The 25,575-nt window shown below is 43.6% G+C and overlaps 1 protein-coding gene and 1 non-coding gene across 8 annotated transcripts in view; both read left to right on the top strand.

Moving 5' to 3' along the window:
• The window catches only part of PCNX2 (pecanex 2), a 380,334-nt gene that overhangs the window by 276,428 nt on the left and 78,331 nt on the right, over positions 1-25,575 (top strand). For all 7 annotated transcript variants that reach the window (XM_053605995.1, XM_053605996.1, XM_053605999.1 and 4 more), the window contains one exon: positions 23,925-23,983. In XM_053605995.1, coding sequence (XP_053461970.1) covers positions 23,925-23,983 — 59 coding nt within the window. The remainder of the gene's footprint in view (positions 1-23,924; positions 23,984-25,575) is intronic.
• LOC128597943 (small nucleolar RNA SNORD31) lies at positions 15,032-15,094 on the top strand. The gene has a single exon (XR_008383480.1). It is a non-coding gene; the product is annotated as a small nucleolar RNA SNORD31 (small nucleolar RNA).

Genomic DNA, 25,575 nt, shown 5'->3' with positions numbered 1-25,575 from the left:
CCTTTTCATCATAATTTAGCACTATGGTGTGTGCAGGGGATCTGCCTTTAGTTGAGCTTTGCAGAGGTTGGAAGGGGACTTCAGTCTGTCTGGGTCTGTACAAGAATGTTCACCCTTCATTACGTCTCTCTAAAGGGGCCATGTAAAGTGGATGAAAATTCTCAATTCCCTTGGAGGAAAGAGTTCTCCATGCAAACCCAGTCTGCTGAAGATCTGTTACTGCCTTTGTGAAGGCATCAGAATATAGAATCCCATAGTCTATCTGCTTAAAAGATCAGTGTGGAATTCAGGATAGCAGAATGGTGGGTACAGGAAAGGAAATGGCAGAAAATCTCATCTGGATCTTTGCAAGTGCTCTGGAAAGGTCATTCTATCTATTTTAAACTTAAAAAAAATCCAACTTTAATTATTTCTAGTGCTTTTTTAAAAAAGTGTACATGTAGCTGTTCTAATTCCTTATTTTCAGTCTAATACAAAGGAGCAGTTAGTGTGATTGATTTTAATTTTTTACTAATTGTTCCACCACTCTAATAGGGTAGCAGAAAGACACGCTCCTCCAGAGCTTTAGTGACAGTGAACTGCCACCCCCAGCCTGGGCAGTGTTGGGGATCCTCTCCGATCCTCTCCCCTAGGCGCCTGTCCCTTTTTCCTGCTAGTTCCCAGATTTTATTTCAGCTCTTTTTTTTTGAAACAGAGTCTCACTATGTCACCCTTAGTAGAGTGCCATGGTGTCACAGCTCACAGCAACCTCCAGCTCGTGGGCTTAAGCAATTCTCTTGCCTCAGCCTCCCAAGTAGCTGGGACTACAGGCGCCCGCCACAACGCCCTGCTATTTTTGGGTTGTAGTTGTCATTGTTTAGAAGGCCGAAGCTGGATTCAAACCCACCAGCCTCAGTGTATGTGGTTGGCACCCTAGCTGCTGAGCTAAAGGTGCCGAGCCTATTTCAGCTATTTTAATGCTGACTTTGGTTTTTGCAGGTCTCCAGTGAGCACTGTACTATAAGAAAATCATTTAGATACTCTCAGGAAATGATAAGTAAGTCACTGGCTACCAGGTAACTACCCCGTTTCTCCAAAAATAAGGCATCCTCCGAAAATAAGACCTACTTACAGGAAAGATAAAACGTCCCCTGAAAATAAGACCTAGCGCATCTTTGGGAGCACACCTTAAAATAAGACCCTGTCTTATTTTCAGGGAAACAGGGTATGGCCGGTCTCTTCCCCTCATAAATGGCCTATCATGAAACATGCAGACTTCCTATTCTCCACTTCTGGTCTCCCAGGGAGGTGAGCAGTGTGCTCCCTGCCTCCCCTGCTGCAGATTTCCCGTTCCCCAGTTCTGGGCTCCCAGGGAGGTGAGCAGTGTGCTCCCTGCCTCCCCTGCTGCAGACTTCCCGTTCTCCAGTTCTGGGCTCCCAGGGAGGTGAGCAGTGTGCTCCCTGCCTCCCTGCTGCAGACTTCCCGTTCCCCACTTCTGGGCTCCCAGGGAGGTGAGCAGTGTGCTCCCTGCCTCCCCTGCTGCAGACTTCCCGTTCCCCAGTTCTGGGCTCCCAGGGAGGTGAGCAGTGTGCTCCCTGCCTCCCCTGCTGCAGACTTCCCGTTCTCCAGTTCTGGGCTCCCAGGGAGGTGAGCAGTGTGCTCCCTGCCTCCCCTGCTGCAGACTTCCCGTTCTCCAGTTCTGGGCTCCCAGGGAGGTGAGCAGTGTGCTCCCTGCCTCCCCTGCTGCAGACTTCCCGTTCTCCAGTTCTGGGCTCCCAGGGAGGTGACCAGTGTGCTCCCTGCCTCCCCTGCTGCAGAATTCCCGTTCTCCAGTTCTGGGCTCCCAGGGAGGTGAGCAGTGTGCTCCCTGCCTCCCCTGCTGCAGACTTCCCGTTCCCCACTTCTGGTCTCCCAGGGAGGTGAGCAGTGTGCTCCCTGCCTCCCTGCTGCAGACTTCCCGTTCTCCAGTTCTGGGCTCCCAGGGAGGTGAGCAGTGTGCTCCCTGCCTCCCTGCTGCAGACTTCCCGTTCTCCAGTTCTGGGCTCCCAGGGAGGTGAGCAGTGTGCTCCCTGCCTCCCTGCTGCAGACTTCCCGTTCTCCAGTTCTGGTCTCCCAGGGAGGTGAGCAGTGTGCTCCCTGCCTCCCCTGCTGCAGAATTCCCGTTCTCCAGTTCTGGGCTCCCAGGGAGGTGAGCAGTGTGCTCCCTGCCTCCCCTGCTGCAGACTTCCCGTTCCCCACTTCTGGTCTCCCAGGGAGGTGAGCAGTGTGCTCCCTGCCTCCCTGCTGCAGACTTCCCGTTCTCCAGTTCTGGGCTCCCAGGGAGGTGAGCAGTGTGCTCCCTGCCTCCCCTGCTGCAGACTTCCCGTTCCCCACTTCTGGTCTCCCAGGGAGGTGAGCAGTGTGCTCCCTGCCTCCCTGCTGCAGACTTCCCGTTCTCCAGTTCTGGGCTCCCAGGGAGGTGACCAGTGTGCTCCCTGCCTCCCCTGCTGCAGAATTCCCGTTCTCCAGTTCTGGGCTCCCAGGGAGGTGAGCAGTGTGCTCCCTGCCTCCCCTGCTGCAGACTTCCCGTTCCCCACTTCTGGTCTCCCAGGGAGGTGAGCAGTGTGCTCCCTGCCTCCCTGCTGCAGACTTCCCGTTCTCCAGTTCTGGGCTCCCAGGGAGGTGAGCAGTGTGCTCCCTGCCTCCCCTGCTGCAGACTTCCCGTTCCCCACTTCTGGTCTCCCAGGGAGGTGAGCAGTGTGCTCCCTGCCTCCCCTGCTGCAGACTTCCCGTTCTCCAGTTCTGGGCTCCCAGGGAGGTGAGCAGTGTGCTCCCTGCCTCCCTGCTGCAGACTTCCCGTTCCCCAGTTCTGGGCTCCCAGGGAGGTGAGCAGTGTGCTCCCTGCCTCCCCTGCTGCAGACTTCCCGTTCTCCAGTTCTGGGCTCCCAGGGAGGTGACCAGTGTGCTCCCTGCCTCCCCTGCTGCAGACTTCCCGTTCCCCAGTTCTGGGCTCCCAGGGAGGTGAGCAGTGTGCTCCCTGCCTCCCCTGCTGCAGACTTCCCGTTCCCCAGTTCTGGGCTCCCAGGGAGGTGAGCAGTGTGCTCCCTGCCACCCCTGCTGCAGACTTCCCGTTCTCCAGTTCTGGGCTCCCAGGGAGGTGAGCAGTGTGCTCCCTGCCTCCCCTGCTGCAGACTTCCCGTTCTCCACTTCTGGTCTCCCAGGGAGGTGAGCAGTGTGCTCCCTGCCTCCCCTGCTGCAGACTTCCCGTTCCCCAGTTCTGGGCTCCCAGGGAGGTGAGCAGTGTGCTCCCTGCCTCCCTGCTGCAGACTTCCCGTTCCCCAGTTCTGGGCTCCCAGGGAGGTGAGCAGTGTGCTCCCTGCCTCCCCTGCTGCAGACTTCCCGTTCCCCAGTTCTGGGCTCCCAGGGAGGTGAGCAGTGTGCTCCCTGCCTCCCTGCTGCAGACTTCCCGTTCCCCAGTTCTGGGCTCCCAGGGAGGTGAGCAGTGTGCTCCCTGCCTCCCTGCTGCAGACTTCCCGTTCTCCAGTTCTGGGCTCCCAGGGAGGTGAGCAGTGTGCTCCCTGCTTCCCCTGCTGCAGACTTCCCGTTCCCCAGTTCTGGGCTCCCAGGGAGGTGAGCAGTGTGCTCCCTGCCTCCCCTGCTGCAGACTTCCCGTTCCCCAGTTCTGGGCTCCCAGGGAGGTGAGCAGTGTGCTCCCTGCCTCCCCTGCTGCAGACTTCCTGTTCTCCAGTTCTGGGCTCCCAGGGAGGTGAGCAGTGTGCTCCCTGCCTCCCCTGCTGCAGACTTCCCGATCCCCAGTTCTGGGCTCACAGGGAGGTGACCAGTGTGCTCCCTGCCTCCCCTGCTGCAGACTTCCCGTTCCCCAGTTCTGGGCTCCCAGGGAGGTGACCAGTGTGCTCCCTGCCTCCCTGGTGCAGACTTCCCGTTCCCCAGTTCTGGGCTCCCAGGGAGGTAACCAGTGTGCTCCCTTGCCTGCCCTCTTCACTACTCTGCCCACACATAGGTCTAGTGTAGCTCTCAGCTTCTTCTCTTCAGAAGCTTGTAGAGGCTCGTTCTGTGCCCAAGGAACAAGGATAAACACCTCCTGGACCATCACTTTCCACAAAGGCAATGCTCTGTGTCTGCGCTATCCCATGAAGCAACATGGTGGCCAACGTGTCGGCCATCAGCCCCATTTCAATGAGCCACTTGAAATGTAGCTCATCTGACCGATAAGATGAATTTTTAATTCATCTAAATTTAAGTAGCTGCCTGTGATGAGAGGCTACCATGCTGGCTGGTGGAGACTCTTCTCACCTCTCACTTTCCAGCCCATCCCCCGCAGCACGTTTCTGTCCCTCACACTCTGTGGGTTTCTCATTCCAGATCTTCACTTTCCAGCCTGTCTCCCACAGCACCCTTCTGTCCCTCATTCACTGTTGATTTCTCATTCCAGACCTTCACTTTCCATCCCATCTCCTGCAGCATCTTTCTGTCCCTCAACACTGTGGGTTTCTCATTCCAGACCTGTCCCTGGACTCTGCCTTCACGCAGAGTGACCGTTACTTCTGCATCTTGCCCTTTGCCATCCACATCTACCTGGCAAAGCCCAATTTCAGTGACAACTCTGCCATGAAGTTGCCCTGATGACCCTAATTAGAAATTCTCTCTTTCCCTAGATTTCTGTAACAATTTGTATTTATGTTCTGCTTATCTATTACTGAAGAACAAATCTCCACAAAACTTGGTGCCTTAAAACAACAAGAAACTATTACATCTCCTGGTTTCAATGGGTCAGGAATTTGGGGAGAGCTGGCTGAGTGGGGGTCATGATTTGGAGTCTCTTGTGCAGCTGCATCAGATGGAGACAGCAGGGAGCTAGAACAGCGAGTGGACCCCTCTCCCCCTTGTCCTGCTGTCTCAGAACCTCTCCACATGCCTTCTATGTTACGATAGTTGGGGCTTCCTCAGAACATGGCAGCCTGGGCCTTCCAGCACAAGTGTCTTATGGAGCGAGATGAAAGTTGTAGTACTTTTCCTGAGCTGGCCTCAGAAGTTCTCCAGCCTCAAGTCTTTCTCAGTCTGTCATCTGCAGGCAAGATTCAAAGGGAGGGGAATCATACTCTACCTCTTGATGGATAAGTGGTGAGGTTCAAGAACAGCTTGTAATGAGAAGTATTATAGCAGTCCCCTTTAGAAAATAAATTTGTTGCTATGGCCATCAGTAAATGCTACCCCGAATTGGTGCAGATTGCATGCACCTTCAGTCCTGAACGCTTTTATTGTCTCTAGGGGTCCCTGCACAGAGTAGGTATTCTATAAATATTCTTTAGATGAATTAAGTTCAGTGATAGTGTGTCAGAGGGGAAAATAATCTGAGTCTGAATTAGCTGGGGCTAGAAAGTTCACTGCTAAACTGATGTAGTTTTAATCAATAAGGTTTTTAAAGTCTTTCTGGATGAGCTCTGTCTGGGGCCATAGCAACACATCCTATAATAACAGTGCTTTGTGTTTATACATCCCCTATGCCAGAGGATTTCAGAAAGCTTTAGAAACACATTCTGATATTACAATTTATCATCCTCTCTATACATAAACATTCACTAAATAACCAAACTCTGTCATTACCATGAAACAGATGTTTAAGCCAGAAAGTATATGACACGTTAGCTTAGTTATCACAGCAAATGTCTTTGTCCTAAAGGGGTCGACTATTTTCAGCATCCTGAAAGAATGAAAACTCCCATTAACAGTGATTTTGTTTTGACATGTCAAAAATCTCCTATAAAATGTGAAAATCATAGAGACATAAAACAGCTAGCTGAAAGGAAAATACAGCGTTCATGGTTATTACATTTCTGGAATATCCTCCAGGTTGATTTTAAAACACTACATCCACTGTTCTGGGCATTGTCCTCTGCAGTGAATGTGTATTAAGCATCATCTATGAAACAGTCCTGTGCTGGGTTTGTTTGTTTGTTTGTTTGTATAGAAACTGAGTCTCACTCTGTCGCCCTGGGTAAAGTGTTCTGGCATCATCACAGCTCACAGCAACCTCAAACTCTTGGGCCAAAGGGATCCTCTTACATCAGCCTCCCAAATAGCTGGGACTACAGGTGCCCACATTGATGCCCAGCTGATTTCTTTACTTTTAATAGAGACGGAGTCTCAGTCTTGCTCAAACTGGTCTGGGACTTCTGAGCTCAAGCAGTCTATGACCGTGGCCTCCCAGAGTGCTAGGATTACAGGCGTGAGCCACGGCGCCTGGCTTGTTCTAGGCTTTAAGCAGTAGGAATGACACTATGTGACTGGTCTGCCTGCTGTGTCTTTGGACCTGCCTTGGTCAGCAAGAAGATAATCAGTTCTGTTGAATCCTCAGCTCTTTCTGAGGAGGTGACAGAACATAAAAAAGCACAAGCTTTGTATGCTTGGTAAGGTATTTGGTAAATTGCCAGATGGAACGATTATTTCTCTGTGCCTCCCAGACATCACAGACACTGGGTGAGCCTGGTTCGCTGTGGTCCACGTGCAGGCCTTTTCTGTCCTTACTTCTGGCCTCTTTTGTTCTTCTCTACACTTGTATCTTTTCTCATTTGACTTTTAATTGGTTGTGACTACACATATTTTAGGTACCAGCGCAACCTCCCTGAAGTCCTCTCTGAAATGCAGAACCCAGTTGTTGTCGGTGAACTAACACATGTAGATCAGGCACCTTCCCGTTTGTGGCCAGCCTTCCGTGACAAGCCCCGTAAATGCTAGTTTTCTCTGTAGGTGCAGTGTTTATTCCAGTGGGCCACAGAGCCCCAGTTCTGTGCTTCAGGCATCACAGCTGCCTCAGTGGATAATGGGCTCTCTGAGAGCCACTGTCTTGTGATTTATCCAACAACAAAACACTTATGTGTGATCAAAATGGTTTGACTAGTCTTGGTGAGTGCACATGACTCTCACCGTGTTAATTGTCCAGCCCCTTCTCATGTTGGTGACATAGGTGTGAGGGTAGCTCTGACTCCTGGGAATCACTGGAGCCCCTCTGCACTGTCCAGGAGAGGGGGCCATTTAGCTTTCTCTCTCTCCTGGTAACCTGGACACCATGACCACCCGGATACACCTGCAGATCCTGGAGCAAAGTGAGAGGCTGTGTCCGGCCCCTGTCCTTCCAGTTTGAAGGCAGCTCTCCTTCCTTTGCCATGCCTTTTTCAGGCTAAACACTCTGAACTATGAAGGAAGACAGTCCCATGGTCCGGACCTTGGGAATCCTCATCACCCTCATCCAGATGTTTACCAGGCTGTCCCTAACCCCCCTGCCCTTAGCCATGACTTTATTACCTGCTCCAATGTCATCGGATCATTTCTCAGTGGAAGGGCCTGTTGCTTCCATGAACCAAATGTTCTGCTGTCATTTATGCCTCTGGAAATCTAAAATGTCTCAATTATTTTACAAACTTTGCTGAGCCAAGTCTTTATCATCCCAATCTTGCCGGCAAGTGTGTGTGTGTGTGTGTGCATGTGATTTACTGAAATAAGAAATTTACTTTTCCCCTCTCAACTCCCATCTCATGTGCTTTGAGGCAGCACTCCAGCCCAGGAGGGCCGTTTCCACTGTGCCACTCCTCATCTCTCCAGCCTCCTCACCTTGGCTGCAGATGGGACTCCCTGTCCCCTCCTAGATCTTCATTCATGATGTGTTAATGACAGTGAGCAGGATGGAGGCAGGGATGCCTGACTTGGTTAGGGCAATCAAAGAAGGAAGTTCTCAACTTTCACATGTTACTTTTTATCTTTTTCAAAAATGGATTTTGTTGGTTGCTAAGCTATCGTAAGAGCAGTTTGTAAAACTTTGTGCAAAGCACTTGGCTTGTCAAAAGCATTTTTTGTCCTAAGTACAAAGCAGGTAGCTTATTATGTCATCCCTCCCGCCCCCAGGTAGCTTATTATGATTTATGGGTGAATATTAAAAAGCAGCCCTGCAATTAAAATTTGCCCTCCATTTAAAATTATGCAGGGAAGGGATTTACATATTTCAGTGTGCAGTTAAGTTACTCCCTAATTTATCTGAGTGTGTTTACAGGTGCCTGGATGTACCTTGGCATAGGGCGCTTGATACCCTGGCTCTAGTTACTGCTGAGATAAATGTGAAAGAACTCCTTTATCAGGCCTCTCAAGTCTATTAGTGCTTTCAGCCCCACACTGAGGAAGGAGTATGTTAGTCTCTGGATCTATAATTATTAATGATGATAATAAAGGTAGCAGCAGCAAAGCAGCAGCAGCATCAGTAACAATCATAATACTTGTCTTAACACAACTAAGAAAATGCCGTGAAGGCTATGTTAACCAGTTTGATGAAAATATTTAAATTGTATATAAAACCAGTACATTGTACCCCATGATTGCATTAATGTACACAGTTATGATTTAATAAAAAAAAAATAAGTTTAAGAAGCAAAAAAAGAAAGAAAGAAAAGAAAATTGTCCAGTAAAACCCCAGCCAAAAAAAAAACCCCCAAAACACAATAACGATACTCATCTTTTTTGTATTTTTTTAACACCTGCTCATCTTTTTAACATATTCATTCTAGTCCTTATACCCACTGTGGAAGCAGTTTCGTTTTTTTCTCATGTGACAGTTGGTGAAAAGAAAACTCAGGGAAGTTAAACAGGTTGCCCAAGGTCACAGAACAAGTGAGCTGCTGAGTCAGGATATTAACTTGGGTCTGGTCTTAGTTCAAGTCCTGAGCACTTTCCATTATGCCCTAAAACCTCTCAAATGCTACACATACAACACTCCCAACTCCCCCCCCCCCCCACACACACACATTGGAGAATACAGTGAACGTGTTTGCCCACAACAGCCTTGAAAGGGAAGCACCATCATCAGTCCTGTGGCTGGGGGCTGGGAGGGCTGTGTGGAAGGGAAGGCAGCCCCAGCCCAGAGCCCTGAGGCCACTTGCTCAGTATGCATGGACAGGTCAGAAACAACACAACTTTCTAGGGCCATCCTATGGTCATTGGGCTGAGCCCTCATACTTGTGATGACTGCACCATAAAAGGCTCAACCCTCAAGAGTTTAGAGTCCCCTCTTCAGGATGCAAGAGAACAGGGTGGGGACCACTTCGTAGGGTGTGGACAAGTCATCAGCTTGCAAGTTTGTCTCTTCCTGTTCCTGAAGGGGGTTCCTGATGCTTTTCCATGTCCCCAGCCTGGTTCTCAGCAGCTTGAGACCCCAAGCAAGGAAGTGTAAGTGAAACCTCAGTGAGTCTCATGGAAAACAAGTGACCCCCTGAGGTCCTGAGTACAGACTCAGGCCCAGAAAGGTGGTCAAACTAATTAATTCGGATGCAATGCAATTTTCTTTTTAAATGGGTGATTTGAGAAACTTCTGTTTAAGGTCACCACTTGCCCCTGACTTTCTAGTGTGTTAAGTAACTTCACACATCTATGAACGGGATTTTAAAAATGCTCTCATTTTAACTGGAAGCTAATGAGAAGGCTGCTGGAGTCCTCCTCCCCAGAAGGGGCTCAGAGTTGTCTGCTTGCTGTCATTGATAGAAAGGGGAGTTTGGAGAAATAAGAAAATGCCTGAGAGTCGCTTTAAGAATTGCAATGGAATAAACATTTTTCTCCTCCCTAAACTTTATGTTCAAATCCCAATCCCTGAGGTGATGTGTATTAGGAGGCGGGGCCTTCGGGTGCTCCACCCTCATAACTGGGCTTCGTGCCTTTATAAAAGGGACCTCAGAGAGCTCTCCAGCTCTTTTCCTCCATGTTAGGACACAGTCTAAAGTTGATGGTCTGTAGCATGGAAGAGGGCCCGTACCTCAACCTGACCATGTGGCTCCCTGGTCTCAGTTTCCAGAGCCGTGAGCAATACATGTCAGTTGTTTAGAAGCCACCCTCACCCAGACTATGAGGTTGTCAAGGCAGACTTCAGTCTCAAGGAGCCTAAAAGGAGCTCAAGAGTCTAATGTCAGTAAACCTCAGCCAAGTGGCTCAGGACACACAAGCTGGATCTGTGACCTGACAGCAATGCAGTACCTGCCTTGTATTTTGTTCACGCTGGGAGGACTTATGTTAGGACACAGGAAAGCAAGAAAGTGACACACAAATGAGACCATGGCCAACAGGGCCAAAGCCATAGACAAAAGCAAAGCAAGATGTGTAGCCAGTGTCCTAAAGTCTCTTCTGCTGGGCCAGAGGGAGTCCCGGGACTTTAGGGGCAGGAAACCTGCAGAGAAGGGGAGTCTGTTCTTTCCCACCTAACCCAGTGGTGTGGGATAAAGCCTGATGATTTAGCAGCCTTTTCGTTACCACAAAGCGAGAACTGACCTGAGAACACAGCAAAAGTAGAAGAGGGAAGGCCCAGGGCACAGAGAATGACTCCTGGTGACACCACACTAGCCCCTGAGGCTGCCTGGGCCCCAAATGACCCATCAGCTTCATGAGCCCACAGAATTTTAAATTTCACTGGAGCCATCTTGGTTGTATTATCTGTCACTTGAAATCAATTGACTCCAAATAAAAGCAAGTGATGGCTTTGTCAAGGTATTCCTGTCTTAGACCTTTTACTTTTAGGGAGTGACTGCAGGACAGACCTTTACCACCAGAACTCTGCAGGTCTGAAGAGTCTGCCACCTGCACTGTGACTCACCTCCAGGGCCAGCTGTGTCCCTGACATGCTCTATGGCTTAGGCTGGTCCTTCCACTGCCCTTCCCTGCCTTGGACTCCTTCAGCTGAATTCCAAGTCCGAGTTTGAGTGCTGTTACTTCTAGGAGGCTAGACAAGGCACGTGGCCCCATCCCACTGTTTTACTGATGGATGAGAAAACTGTCATACCTAAAGTTTGACACTCGAGGCGTGATGAGCTATTATGCAGTTCTATCCCAGAAAAATGACGCCTTCGAGGAACTCCAGTGTGTTGAATTTCTCAAATAGCCCTGGTTTAAGGTTATTACACATTGTGCTGAGTGCATAATTTTACTCAGAGTCCTGTTACATTTTGCTGAGCAAACTATTTGAAAAGTGCAGAGCAGTGAAGCAGGCCGTGACTGCAGGAGGAGTTAGACAGCTGCTTCCCAGCTGTCTGGGGCTGCCGGCTCCTCAAGGTCACCCAGAAGCAGGCTTTGTGATTGATTCAGGTTGATGGATGGGTGCAGGGCGTGTGAGTCTCCCTCCGCAGGAGGGTAGAACCCCTTTCTGAATCATTGTAGCACACGGGAGGAGCATGTTGGAGATGGGGCTGATTTATTCTAAACAAAGGAAGGCAGGAAATATGCAGCTTTTAAATTGACATCGTCTTAAACTCTTTCATTACATAGCTCAAACATATGTGGTGCAGGAGATTTCTCAAGCAGATTCAAGGCATCTGGACAGTGCGGGCTCACTCCCCAAGGCTGAGAATGCTGGGCACTTCTAATTAAAATGTCTTCCCGGAGACTGGCTGATGTTCAAAGTGGATGTTACAGGCCACGTCGTGGTGTGTTTCATTCTCCACATTATTAACAGAAGACCACTTTGGGCACTGAGGGACCTTTGCATTTGAGGCTTTATGTTAAAACTCATTCCATAGGATTTTGGAAATCATGTGGTGCTTGTTTAATCTTGATACTCTGAGCATGTTTTCAAGACTGACTTTAATCCTACTTTATTGAAAGCAAAGACTTTGCCCAGGCTTTGTGTATAGTTGGTGCTTCTTGGTACACAGCAGCCTTGACTCATTAGCAGAATTAATATATACTGTGAACAGAGGGAGCCGTTCTCCTTTTGTTTCTCTCGTCACTTTGGAAACATTCTGTCATCATCCGCACTTCTCAGGGTCTGCCAGGCTCCTCCATGTGTGGGTCTCAGCGTCTGCCTCTCTCCATGGACGGGGCTCTTCTTTGTGGTTTTTTAAATGAAAAATGACAAGTAACGTAAAAATAATTGTATATATAAGCAGAAAAAAATTGCCCTGTAAATAAGGGCAATCTTGGGTCTTCTATTCCTTTTGCATTTTGTGATATTATTAGTAGGTTGCTTTTTAAAAGGATTGTTGTTTGTTTTAGAGGTTACCCAGTGGGAGGTTATTTTCCTGTAGGCAGGAAAGACTTGGTGAGAGAGATACCTGCTGGAGTTTGGAGAAAAGAAAGGAAAGAAAATTGTTAGTGAATATGAAAGAAAATCGGGTAGAAAGTGAAGCTTTGAGAAAGCTTTATTTTAAGAGCAGTCCAGAATAGTAGAGCATGCTCTCTCTAGTTATGACTGATTAACCAAAGCCCCTGGGCAGCCTTCTGAGGATTTCTTTCATCATTTTCAAAGGAACTGGTTTTGGGGAAAGCTGGTGAGGGTGGAGGATGGTTGGGAGGGATAAATGAACTGATTTTCTGTTGACTTTCGTTTCTGTGCTCCTGAAGCCAAGATTTCACACAACCTAATTTAGCATTTGAAAAATAAAATTTGAAAACAAATATAAAACAGTATAAGAATAGAAAACAATATTCCCTTTTTCCCCTTAAGAGAAAATCTATGCCCAGATGTACTGATGGAGTGACATCGAGACGACTTTTGTTCTCTCTGCCCCTCGTCCTTGCCTTGGGGACAGTCCTGCAGCGGGCCAGGTAGAGGGAGCTCTGTGTTTTCACTTCTTCCCAAAAGCCCTGTGCTATTGTTTATTTGCCATTTTATTTGTTCAAAAAACTAGAGATCAGAAAAATTATTTGTACCCCTCAAATAATTTAATAAATCATAAACCAAGTTAGAAACAAAAAATCATGTTTGTTTTTTACTTCAGTAGATTTAGGGGATACACGTGATTTTTTGAAACATGGATGAATTGTACAGTGGTGAAGTCAGGACTGTTAGTGTACCTGTCACCCGAGTAGTAGTCATTGTACCTGACAGGTAGAAATCATGTTTGTTGATTTAAAGTTGTGGTTTTATTGTTGCCTCCCCTCCCTGGCCTGCTGATAGTTGATACGATCTTTCCAGGCCATTATTATTTTGTGCTGTACATCATTAAAAATGCAAACATGACATGTCAAATTTGCATACAGTAAATTTCTTCATTTAGAAGTTTAGTCAAGGTGTCCGTGATTTGATAAGTGGCCTCAAGGTGATTGTAGAAAGAGCATAGAGAGATTTTAGTGGGATTTGACTTCAGTGCATTTTAAGATTTAACATGAGCCAAGTTATGCTTAGGAGTGGAAGAAATAGCAAAGGAAAAGTGAAGTCCCTCTGAATGCAGAACGTTGCTGGTGTGTTAATCGCCACATCCTGCAGCTACAGCCCTGCACAGAGTGTCAGGCATTGCGTTCGAGCCTGCATCTGCTCCAGTTGCTGCTTCTCCTGAGACAAGTGGCCGTGAAAATTGAAGGACCCAAGCTTATCCCAGCTGACAATGTCCCTGCACGAAGCACTGCCATCCCCTTGCCAAGGATTGTCATTTCCTTTTGTTGTACGGGGAAGTGCACATCAAAAGCCTGCTTCATCTCAGTTTAAATTCTGTGTATACCCCAGCAGAAGTTCCACCCACTACTCTAAATAAAACACTCAAATAAATGACATTGGACCTGGTTTTACCAGAACAATATAACGACCAGAAATCAAAAACATTAAATCAGTCAAATTAAACTTGGGGAAGGGGACCCAGCAGCACCCTGATAATTTAATCCTTCTGTACCATTTACAGGTCTCTGCCTGTCCGTTTACTCAGTTTGCCATTTGGCTGACTCTTTGCCCAACCGCATGCAGCTTGGATTTTTTTTATTACTATTTTTATTACTTGTATTTGTTCGAAAAAAAGAAACACTTCTCACTCCCTAATTTTTTTTTGACTTTTCAGTGAATGAATAGTTGGACTTCGTATCCTGCATTTAAAATGTTGAATTGTCTTGGATGTTTCAGCTGAAATGGGAGAAGCAATTCTAATTTGAGGTGTGAGCAAGGCTAGAATCAGAGATAAGAATCACATGTGACTGGGCTGCAGTCACTAAATTCGGGCCTGCTATTAGCTATGCAGATTTTTCTAAATTAAACCTTCTCTTAGCTAATTGTAGGTTCACATGTAGTTGAAGGAAATAATTCAGAGAAAGGCCCTTTACTAGTTTCCCGTAATGGTAACATTTTTCCAAACTGTTACAACCAGGATACTGACGTTGATACACTCAAGATGCCGGACGTGTCCATCACCACAAAGCATCTCTCCTGTTGCCCTTTTATAGGCACACACTTCCCTCCTGTCCCCATCCCCTTCTAAACTGCTGTCAACCTCTAAATGTCTTCGCCCTCTCCCTGATTTTTTCGTTTCAGGAGTATCATATAAATGGAACCATATGGTATTTTACCTTTTGGGATTGACTGTTTTCCTTCAACATAATCCAGTGGGGATTCATTCAGGGTGTTGTGTCCATCAATAGTCTGTTCCATTGTATTGCTGAGTCGTTCCAAGGTATATGAATGTATTGGAGCCTAATATGAGCCTAATGAGCTCACTCATTGAAGGACCTCTGGATCAGACAAAAGGATTAGAGTGGACATAAGAGAGAGAGTGGAAAAATAGAGAATAAATGAAGCCAAAAATCAGTTCATTGAAAACCAAGTTGGCAAACAGTTAGAATGACCCCAAAATAAAAGACTCAAATTAAAATAATCATGAATACGAATGAGAGCATTATTACTGGCCTTGCATAATTAAAAGAACTATGAGAGAATTCAATGAACCATTGTATTCTAAGAAATTAGATGACCTAGACGAAATGGAAAAAATCTGTAGAAACATACAAACTATCAAAAGTGACTGAAGAAGAAATAGAAAATCTAAATAGACGTGTAACAAGTAAAAAATTTATCAGCACTCAAAAACAAAACAAAAAATTCCCTACAAAGAAAAAGAAAAGGCCAGGAACAGTTGATTTCACTTATGAACTTTATAAAATGTGAGGAATTAATACCAGTCATCCTCAAATCTTACAGAATATGCTGGAGAAAGGAACATTTCCTAACTCATTCTATGGGGTCAGTGTTACCCTGACACCAAAGCCAGAGAGTCTTCATGAAAAAAGAAAACTTCATATCAATATCCCTTATGAATACAGATGCAAAGTGATCACTAGCATGAATACCGCCCCAGTCTGAAAACTGTGACTGAAAGGTATTTTCTGAACTGAAAAAAAAAAAAAAAAAAAATTAGCAAATCAAATTCAGCAGCCTGTTAAAAGGATTATCCGCTGTTACCAAGTGAGATTTATCCCAGGAATGCAAGGGCCATTGAAAAATGTAAAAGTCTATCACTGTAATACATTATGTTAATAGTTGGGGAAAAGGATATGAAAAAAAATCATCTCATTTAATGCAAAAAAAGTAATTTTACAAAACTTAGCACTCTGTTGTGATAAAAAACACTAGACAAACTAAGACTAGAAGGGAATGTCCTCATGGGTCTGATAAAGAGTACCTAACAGCATAGTTAATAGTGAAGGAATAATGCTTCTCCACTAAGATCAAGAACAAGACGACGATAACAGTTCTGACTGTTGTTAGCATTGTACAGGGCAATTAGGCAAGGAAAAAAATGCATCCAATTTGGAAAGTAAGGATTAAAACTATCTCCATTCATAGATGACATGGTCTCATGTATAAAAACATCCTTAAAAAATCAACAAAACAGCTATTATTGCTAATAATTAAATTCAGGAAAATTGCAAGATACAAGATAAAAACTATACAAGAATTGATATTTTTATATGCCAGCAATGAATAATCTAAAAAGGAAATTAAGAAAACAATTCAATTTTCTGTAGCCTCTGAGGAACAAAATACTTAAAATTAACCAACAAAGCAAAAGCTGTGAACACTAAAAACTACAAACATTGTTGAAAGAAATTAAAGAAGATATGAATAAATAAATACTACGTGTTCATGAATTTAATGACAATATTGTTAAGAATGCAGAATACTCTATTTTGATCTACAGAATCAATTCCTGTCAATAATAGATTTTTTTGCATAAATGAACAAGCCCATCTTAAATGGAATTTCAAGAGTCACTAAATACCCAAAGCAGTCTTAAAAAAAAAAGTGGGGGGAACTCTCACTTCTAGGTTTCAAAGCTGACTACTATGATACAGTATTACTATGAAACAGTGTGGTACAGGTAAAATGTAAACAGAGATCCATAGAGAGACTTCAGAAATAAACCCATACTTCTATGAAGAACTGGCGTTCTACCAGTGCCAAGACCATTCAGTGGGGTAAGGAACCATCTTTTCAACAAACAGTGCTGCGATGGCTGGATATCCACATGCAAAATAATGTAGTTGTACACTTACCTTATACCAAATACAAAAATTAACTCAAAATGGATCAAAGATCTAAGTATTAGAAGTAACACAAGAAAACACATAGAAGAAAAATACTTACAAAGATTTAAATATTAGAAGTAAAATAACAAAACACTTAGAAGAAAATAAGTCTTTATGATCACGGATTTGCAGTGAATTCTCAGATAAGATATCAAAGGTGCAAGCAAGAACAGAAATGTTACATAAAGTGGGCTTCATCTAAAGTGAAAATTCTGTGCATCAAAGGGCACTATCAAGAAAGGGAAAAGGCAATTTCACTCCAGAGTATTCAGGAAAATTGCAAATAGGTGTATAAACAAAAACTTGTACATAAATGTTGATAGTAGTATGCTTCATAGTAGACAGAAAGTGAACACAACCCAAATGTCCTAAACCACATAATGGAATACTATTATGCCATAAAAAGCAATGAGGTACTAATACCTGCTACAGTATGGATGAACCTTGAAAATGTGATGCTATGTTGAAACCAGACACAAAATGCTACATAATAATATGATTCTATTTATATAAAATTTCCAGAGTAGACCAATCCATAGAAACAGGCGGTTGTGAGGTGCTGGGGCAAAGGGTGAACAGGGCATGAAAGCTGAACGGGTACCAGGTGTCTTTTAGGAGTGATGAGAATGTTCCAGAATTAGGGAGTGATGGTAAATATTACAATACTGTAAATGTACTAAAAGTCACTGAATTATATACTTTAAAATGGATAGAATAGTTCTATGCTATATGAATTTTATCTTAATAATTAAAAAAAATATTAGGGCATATTTAAGTAGGTTCATTTCTGGGTTTTCTGTTCTGTTCCATTGATTTATCCACCAATCCCACACAGTCTCCATCACTAAAGCCACATAATAAGTCTGGAAATTGGGTGGAATCCTGCTTTATTTTTTTCCAAAATACTTTTAGCTAATGCACTGCCTTTCATATAAGTTTTAGAATAATCAATAATTATACCATGGAATACTATTCATCCATAAAAAGAGACAGAGACTTTACATCTTTTATATTAACGTGGATGGGGTTAAAACATATTCTTCTTAATAAAGTATCATAAGCATGCAGGAGGAAGAATCCAATATAAAGCCAGTAGATGATCTAATACCACATAAGAGAAAAATTCAATTCAAGGTGGGGGGCAGAGGAACAAGGGAGCAGGGAGAGGGGGTGGGGTGGGTGTGCTCCCACTTAATGGGCACAATGTTAGGGTGTGTGGCACACCTCCTGGGGACAGGACAGAGGAACTTTAGCTAACAAATGCAGACATTGTAACCTAATTCTTTATACCCTCAAATTAACCTAGAACCATAAAAAAATTAATCTTGCATTAATTTTTTTAAGAATATAGGTCTGTCATTTTCTTTATTTTTCTTTATTTTTTTAACTTCCTTTTATACTGTCTTGATCTGGTTTTGATACGTTACACTAACTTCATAAGATGAATTGGGAAGTGTCCCCTCCTCTTCTATTTTTTTGAGGAGATTGTGTGTAATTGATGATCTTCCTTAAATATCTACAGAAAATCTTGTTGGAATTTTGATAATAATTGTGTTAAATTTTTATATGAATATGGAAAGAATTGACATCTTTACTTTCTGGAGCCCTCCAATACATAAATATGATATGTCTTTTCATGTAATTAGATCTTTTTTGATCGCTTTCACTACATTTTTTAATTCTTTGGCAAAAAAGTTCTACATGTTTTTTCTTAGATTCACACCTAAGTATTTGCTTTTTTACCTTGAGTGATTATAAATGTATTTTTTACTTTGGTGTCCATCAGTTCATTATTAGTAACCACAATTACATTTCATTTTTTCATAGTTATTTTGTACCCTGTAACCTAACTGAACTTACATAACAGTTCTGGGAGGTTTTTGTTTTCATTATTGTAGATTCATTGGGATTTTCTTTGTAAACAACCAAGTCATCTGAAAATATGTACTATTTTATAAGTGCCTTCTATTTACTTTTCTTGCCTCACTGTGTTGGCTAGAACTTCTAGTATCATGGAGAATAAGAGTGATTAAAGTGGACATCCCTGCGTCGTTCCCAATATTATGGGAAAGCCATTCAGTTTTTCACTAGTAAGTACAGTGTTAGCTGCAAGTTTTAGTGATGGTCTTCATCAGGTGAGGAAATTCTCCCCATTTCTATTTTTTTTTATGAATAGGTTTTGGGTCTTACCAATGGCTTTTTCTGCATTAATTGACATGAATATGTGATTTTTCTTCTTTTTTTATTGTTTGGGATTCAGTGAGGGTACAAAGAACTAGGTTATACTGATTGCATCTGTTAGGTAAAGTCCCTCTTACAATTGTGTCCTGCCCCCAAGAGCTGTGCCCCTGACTCCTCATCTCCTTCCCCCCTCCCCTCTCCCTGCTCCCTCATTCCTCTACCCCCACCTTTTATTAGATTATCTACTGCCTTCATATTCGAGTTGAATACATTGGGTTCTTTCTTCTCCATTCTTATGATGCTTTACTAAGAATGTGTTCCACCTCCAACCAGATTAATATAAAAGATGTAAAGTCTCCATCTTTTTTAATGGCTGAATAGTATATTCCATGGTACACATATACCACAGTTGTTAATTCAGTCCTGGGTTGGTGGGAATTTAGGTTGTGAGCTGCAATGAACAGTCTAGTGCAATGTTCTTATGACAAAAGGTTTTTTTCCCCCTCTGGGTAGATGCCTAATAATGGGATTACAGAGTCAAATGGGAGGTCTAATTTGAGTTCTTTGAGGATTCTCCATACTTACTCCCAAAAAGGTTTTATTAGTTTGCAGTCCCACCAGCAGTGTAAAAGTGTTCCCTTCTCTCCACATCCACGCCAGCATCTGCAGTTTTGAGAGTTTGTAATGTGGGCCATTCTCACTGGAGTTAGGGCGTATCTCAGGGTGGTTTTTATTTGTATTTCTTTGGTGATTAGGGACGATGAGCATTTTCTCATATGTTTTTTGGCCATCCGTCTGTCTTCTTTAGAGAGGGTTCTATTAATTCTCTTGCCCCGTGATCTGTGGAATTGTTTGCTCTTTTTTTGTTGTTGTTGATTAATTTGAGTTCTCTGTAGATCCCATTTATCAAGCTTCTGTCTGATTCATAATATGCTAGTATCTTTTCCCATTCTGAATGTTGTCTGATTTTTCTTCTTTAGCCTGTGAGTATGGTGGGTTACATTGACTGGTTTCTGTACATTGAATCAGGCTTGTATTTCTGGAATGAATCCCACATGGTTATGGTATATATATATTTTATATATATATTGATAAATGTTATTGCTAATATATTTTTAAGGATTTTGCCTCTGTACTCATGGGGGATATTGATTTGTAGTTTTATTTTTTTCATATTGTCTTTGTCAGGTTTGGTATCATAGTACCACCACCTTCATAAAACTGGAAGTATCACTTATACATTTTTGAAGAGATTGTGTGTAATTGATATTATTTCTGTTTTAAATATGTAGTAGAGGTTTTCAGTGAACCATCAAAGCTTGAATATTTCCTTTTTCCAGAGAATTTTTATTTTAAATTAATAATGACTTTAATAGTTATAGGGCTATTCAAATAACCAGGAAGTCCCCAAGTCACAAACAAGATAGGTTCTGTAGATTTGTTCTCAGGTTTAATTTGTTTTTAAGTTGGAACAGGTACATTTACCTATTATCTGTAATAGCTTCTGTTTGTAAGTGTGAGGCATGTGTCAGTTGAGTGTTCGTAACTCGGGACAGCCTGTATTTCATAATGCCTGAGTTGTAGTAATTAGCATTTTTTTGAGGAATTGGTCCATTACAGCTAAGTTGTAAAATTCATGCACGTGTATTTGTAATATTCCTGTTGTTTTGATACTGTCATGGTCTACAGTGTATACTCATTGGTATTTTTGTTTTCTCTCATTTTTTCTTTGTCAGTTTTGCTAGGGATTTGTCAATTGTATTAATATTTTCAGAGAATGAAGTCTTTGTTCTCTGATTTTCTCCTTTTGAAAAATATTTCACTGATTTTTGCTCATTTCCTTTCTTCTGCTTGCTTTGGGTTTATTTTACTCTTCTTTTTATAAATTCTTATTGTGGGAGGATAGGCTATTAGAGACTTTTCCTCCTTTATAATTTATGTATTTATTGCTGTAAATTTCCCTGTCAGCACTACTTTATTAATGTCTCATAAATTTTGATAGGTTTTTTTTTTCATTCAGCATATTTCCATTTTTATTGAAACTTCGTCATTGACTCATGGATTATTTAGAATTGTGTCATTTAGCTTCCAAGCATTTGGATAGTTGGGTCGTATTTTTTAATCCACCTGCTAGTCTGTCTTGTTGTATTAGACCACTTATATTTAATGTAACTATTGATATATGGGGCTTGAGTCTACCTCTATGTTTTGTTTGCTCTGTTTGTCAGTCCACTGTTTGTATTTTCTCTGCTCTTGTGTGTTTATTGAACGATTTTTAGAATTCTTTTATTTTTATTTTTTTTTGTAGAGACAGGGTCACACTTTATGGCCCTCGGTAGAGTGCCGTGGCCTCACACAGCTCACAGCAACCTCCAACTCCTGGGCTTAAGTGATTCTCTTGCCTCAGCCTCCCGAGTAGCTGGGACTACAGGCGCCCGCCACAACGCCCGGCTATTTTTTGGTTGCAGTTTGGCCGGGGCCGGGTTTGAACCCGCCACCCTCGGTATATGGGGCCGGCGCCTTACCGACTGAGCCACAGGCGCCGCCCACGATTTTTAGAATTCTATTTTGTGTGAAGGGAGGAAGCCTGTGTGACTGTCTGCCTTCCATACTAACATGAGGAAGAGGTGCTCTGCAAGTCAGTCAGCTACTCTGGAGAGACCTTGTCTCTGACCCTTGGCCTGTAGCACCCGGGATATCCTGTACCCAGCAGTGCACAATGACTCTGTTGCAGGTGCTGAGAAGAGCCAACATGCTGATGCAGGCCTAACGTGCACCAGTTTTGAGTGCTCCCACTGAGATTAGGGAGTGAGATACAAACCCCTGTTTTCAGTTTGAGCAACAGTTGATGTTCATGTAGGACAGTTAAGACAGAAATCCAATTACTGAGCTAATTAGCACCTTTGGAATGGTAAGCAGGAAATTTAGCAGAGGAAAGCACTAGAGAAAAGCTCCAATTACCCAGTCTGGCTGGCAGTCCACCTTGTTAGGGAGTTGGTGCAGAGCCTTGGGCCCTGGGGTACATGGGCAGCTTAGCTTAGTGGCTGCTCCTCAGAAGTTAGCACTCTGCACTCTACAGCCTTTTGGAAAGATAGCTTTCCAGTGAACATGGTTTTAGAAGGTGGTTCCATTCCCTAAGGAGTTTGGTAAGTGACTTTCTTTTGACTCATTCCTCTTTTAAAAAATATTTATTCTCCTGATGAAAATTCCATTTGTCCTAGGTCTTAAGGTGAAATTAAAATTCCATTTAGGGACTAACTGCAGATATGGGATTTCAGCCTTCATTAGAAAGGATTTTGTTGTTTGCCATATTTTCTGCCACCCTGGGATCTTTTGTTTTCCAAAGCTTCTGGGAAGGAAAATGGAAGTGTGAGAGAACAGCATGCCAGGTGAACAGCCTTTCTGAGAGGCGACAGAACACTCCTTTTCTCCAACACATCCAGAGAGTCTCCCCCACACAGCTCTAACAGTATCTTCCCTGGATGGTTCTCAAATGACTGGGACATACAAGAGGGGAGAAAAAGAAAACTTTTTTTCTCAGAAGACAAGCCTTTTCATTTATTCAAATTATAGTCCCACCCAAATAATCCTTTTATCTGTTTGGATTCCCAAGAGACAAGTTCACAAAAGAAGTCACATTCTGAGAATTTTTCTTAAGCACGATTTCTGACAAGTGTTTGTCATCTATCAAGTGAGGTACATCCACGATCTTCTTTAAACAAAAAACAAATGTGCAGCGTCAGGTGGCAGCAGGCTCTGTCTTCTTAACACACATCATGAGAGCAGAAACTTCAGAAGGAGCCTTATTTTTGACTATGTGTTCATTCATTTATTCTGAAAATGTTTATTGAGTGACTCCTGGATGTCAGTTGTGAGCGTAAAGCTCACTCTCACTCTCATGCTCCTCAGGTTCCAGTGTAAGAGGCAGGTGTGATCAGGTGTGATGTGGTGGAGCCAACCCACCTGGGGTCAGTTCTGGCTGAACCACCTGTTAGATCTGTGACCTTGGGTCCTTCACTTCATCTCTCCATTTCTCTGTCAGAATGGGTAATAATGGTCCCTACCTCAGAGGGTGGTTGTGAGGAATAAGGAGTTAATATGCATAAGGTACCTAGCACAGGTGCAGGACGCAAGCACATGTGACACATAGGCCATCATCATTATCAGTGGGGTAGCTATGACAAACTCTCTGTGTGCGAGAGAGCACCTGCCGGAGGAATCTCACCAGAGCAAGGCTGGGGAAGCTTCCCTGAGAAAGCAGGACTCGAGCTGAGACTTGACAGCTCAAAGAGGGGGAGTGAGTGGGAACGGAAAGACCGCTCCCACATGGAGGGAACAACAGTTGTAAAGAATACAGGGGGTGGAATAGGGCATGACAAAGATGTAGAAAAGGAAGGCTACGTAGTTGAAGCACGTAAAGCAAAGGGTAGAGCGGTAGCCATGTGTGTTCACAGGTGTCACATAAAACGCTGTGTTCAGTGCTGACATATTTCTAATGAAAGCCTTCTTGATGGCTACTATCTCAGACCTACCCGTATGATATGACCATTTTTGCAAGACATAACAGTTGACCACCATCATTTTCATAGTCTTGACATCAATTTCATATTTCCTCCTTCAATGGGGGTGAGATCATCACTCAGTATCTGAAATAAAGAGACAAAGCTGGTCAGGCACTGTCTCTCTGAGCAGGGAAGACTGTTACACTTGTAAAGGGCTTTGAGGATATGTGGAGTTCAAGGTGAGGTGGAAGAGGGACACGGAGATTGGCGGCATCTGGACAGGGCATTACTTAGAGATCAATTGGTTGGCCCTTAGAAGTCTGCAGGGAGCCTGTTCCTCCCTGGCTGACTCTAGAAACCAAGGTTGGTTGTGGGCTACCTGCCCTAACAAAACAGGAGTTGTCCTCATTGAATAGGTTCAAAACTGGCCCTGGTGACCCATGTTACCATGGCTGCAGATGATCTGTCTTCTCCTAAATTTGTAAGAGCTGTTTTTATTCTCATGGTTCAATCTAATAACGATCTATGAGAATTTAACCACCTCTTGAGAGCAGGTGAGGGAGATGCTGATTGCTCACCACAATTTTTTGGAATCTGTTTGAAAATAAAGGTAGCACATGTACCCTGCTCCTGAGTGCCGAAAGTGAGTGTCATTCCACTGGCAGATCAAATACTTGGCTTTTATTTCGTGCATCTGGTGCTGACGATTGATTAAGGTACAAGGCCATTCTCCCCAAATCAGAGAACTACTCATCTGTCCCTCACCTACATCTTACACTTTTCCCTCTCTTGTCATGAGATTCCTCTCTTCTGGCAATATTGTCAAATTGGAGCGGTTCCCTTAACCTGTGAGCTTTTATCTCCTTTGCATTTTCTATTAGGCCACCGATAAACCAACTGTGTGACTTGCAGGGATCTAATCATGACCTTTCACCCTTTTGTGGCCTCTTTCAGTACAAGGCGAGTGGATAATTCCAACACAAGACTGGCAGTCCAAATCGAAAGGGATCCAGGTGAGGAAGATACCCTTCCCTCTTCTTAAACCATTTATTTTGTGACATAGATGGACACCTCCCACTCCCCGAAAAAGGGAATTAAGTACTCACTTCTTAAAATTGTTGTGGAAACAAGGCACAGCTCAGTTAATATGCAGACTACAGAATAAAACTGTGCAAGCAGACTGATTAAGCATCCTGATTTGGTTTGGAAATGCAGTTCTTCATTATTTAGAATTGATTAGATAGTTGTGCCGTATCGAATGACTCTGTTGATCAAGACAGTTTGTGTATGGGAGACATCAAACACACACTATAAATTTTGGAATGGTCTTTTAGAAAAAAGTTTTTTTTTGGAAAAAATCAGCATTATAATGCTCTTAAAGACAAACCATTCCAGCATCCAGGAAGCAGGAGCCTTCAGAAATATTGGTCTACATTAAGCTATGGAAGGATTTATCTGCCAGAAAATTATTTTTTGAGTTTTTCTTTCTATAATCTCTCATTTTTAAACAATTTCTCTTACCTTCCTCCTAACAGAATGTAAGTTTTAACTGTTTTCTATTTTTGTCCGTTTCATTCTCTCCTTTGTGCCCAGAATTTTGTCTGGGAAGCAGTGTATCGTGCTCATTATCTGTTTGAATTTCATATATGTGATTAATTTGAAATCAGAATTTGAAATTTGAAGATACCTGGAAAGAGAGGGGCTCATTTTTTGTTGAGCTTTACGTCAGTAGAAGGAGGGTGGGGAGGATGATGGAAGGCACAGACATCCCTGGTGTTCAGCTGTGGGGGCTCTGTGACATTGCATTGTCCCTATGTGGGTATCAGACAGAGGGACAGTTTCATAAGCACACAGAGCTGCTAATCATAATTGCTGTCTCATTTCAGTCTAATTATGCAGATATGTGGTCAACTTGTTCTAAGAAGATGCCTTGAGGCAGATCTCTACTTTTGGTGATTTTAAATGTTTTGTTTTAGTTAAACATGGAACAGTTTGAATAGTTAAACAAAGGCTGATTCCCCCATTCAGGCCCTTCCTTTAATAGTGCCAGAGACTGCAAATAATCTCTCGTGTCTCAAGATGCACACTGAGTCATCGTGGAAAAGGAACCTAAGGGCAGCCCAGGCAGGCTCATTATGCTGGAATATGAAGCACAGGGGATCCTTTATTACATTGCTTGGCATGACTCATCCCAGAAAAGAGTTTCTCTCCATTAATCATAATTAGGTTATAAATGCACTGATTTAAATTTAGCTTTTATCTGTCCTAAATGCCCAGCAAGGAGAGTCAGTCTGGTAGTGTTATCCTATAGGCTCCTTAAAGAAGGGAAATGTCCTGGAGACGGATTGGTCCTCATCCTTACATAAGATCACTTGAAGAACCTTCACCTTTCTGTGCCCACCATCATTCCCAGTCCCGGTTCCTGTGGGTACAAGTTAGAGGTACTCAGTCAGGCCTGCAGACTTTTTTTTTCTTTAGATAGAGTGTCACTGTATTGCCCAGGCTACAGTGCAGTGGCATCTGCCCAGCTCACTGCAACCTCGAGGTTAATCTATGGGCTCTTATCTCCTCTGCGTTTTCTACTTAGGCTGCTGGTAAACCAACT

Source organism: Nycticebus coucang, chromosome 10 (assembly GCF_027406575.1).
Source record: "Nycticebus coucang isolate mNycCou1 chromosome 10, mNycCou1.pri, whole genome shotgun sequence".
Lineage (NCBI taxonomy): Eukaryota > Metazoa > Chordata > Mammalia > Primates > Lorisidae > Nycticebus > Nycticebus coucang.
The sequence above is the reverse complement of the archived record's forward strand: the minus strand, read 5'-3'. Positions and strand labels throughout refer to the sequence as shown.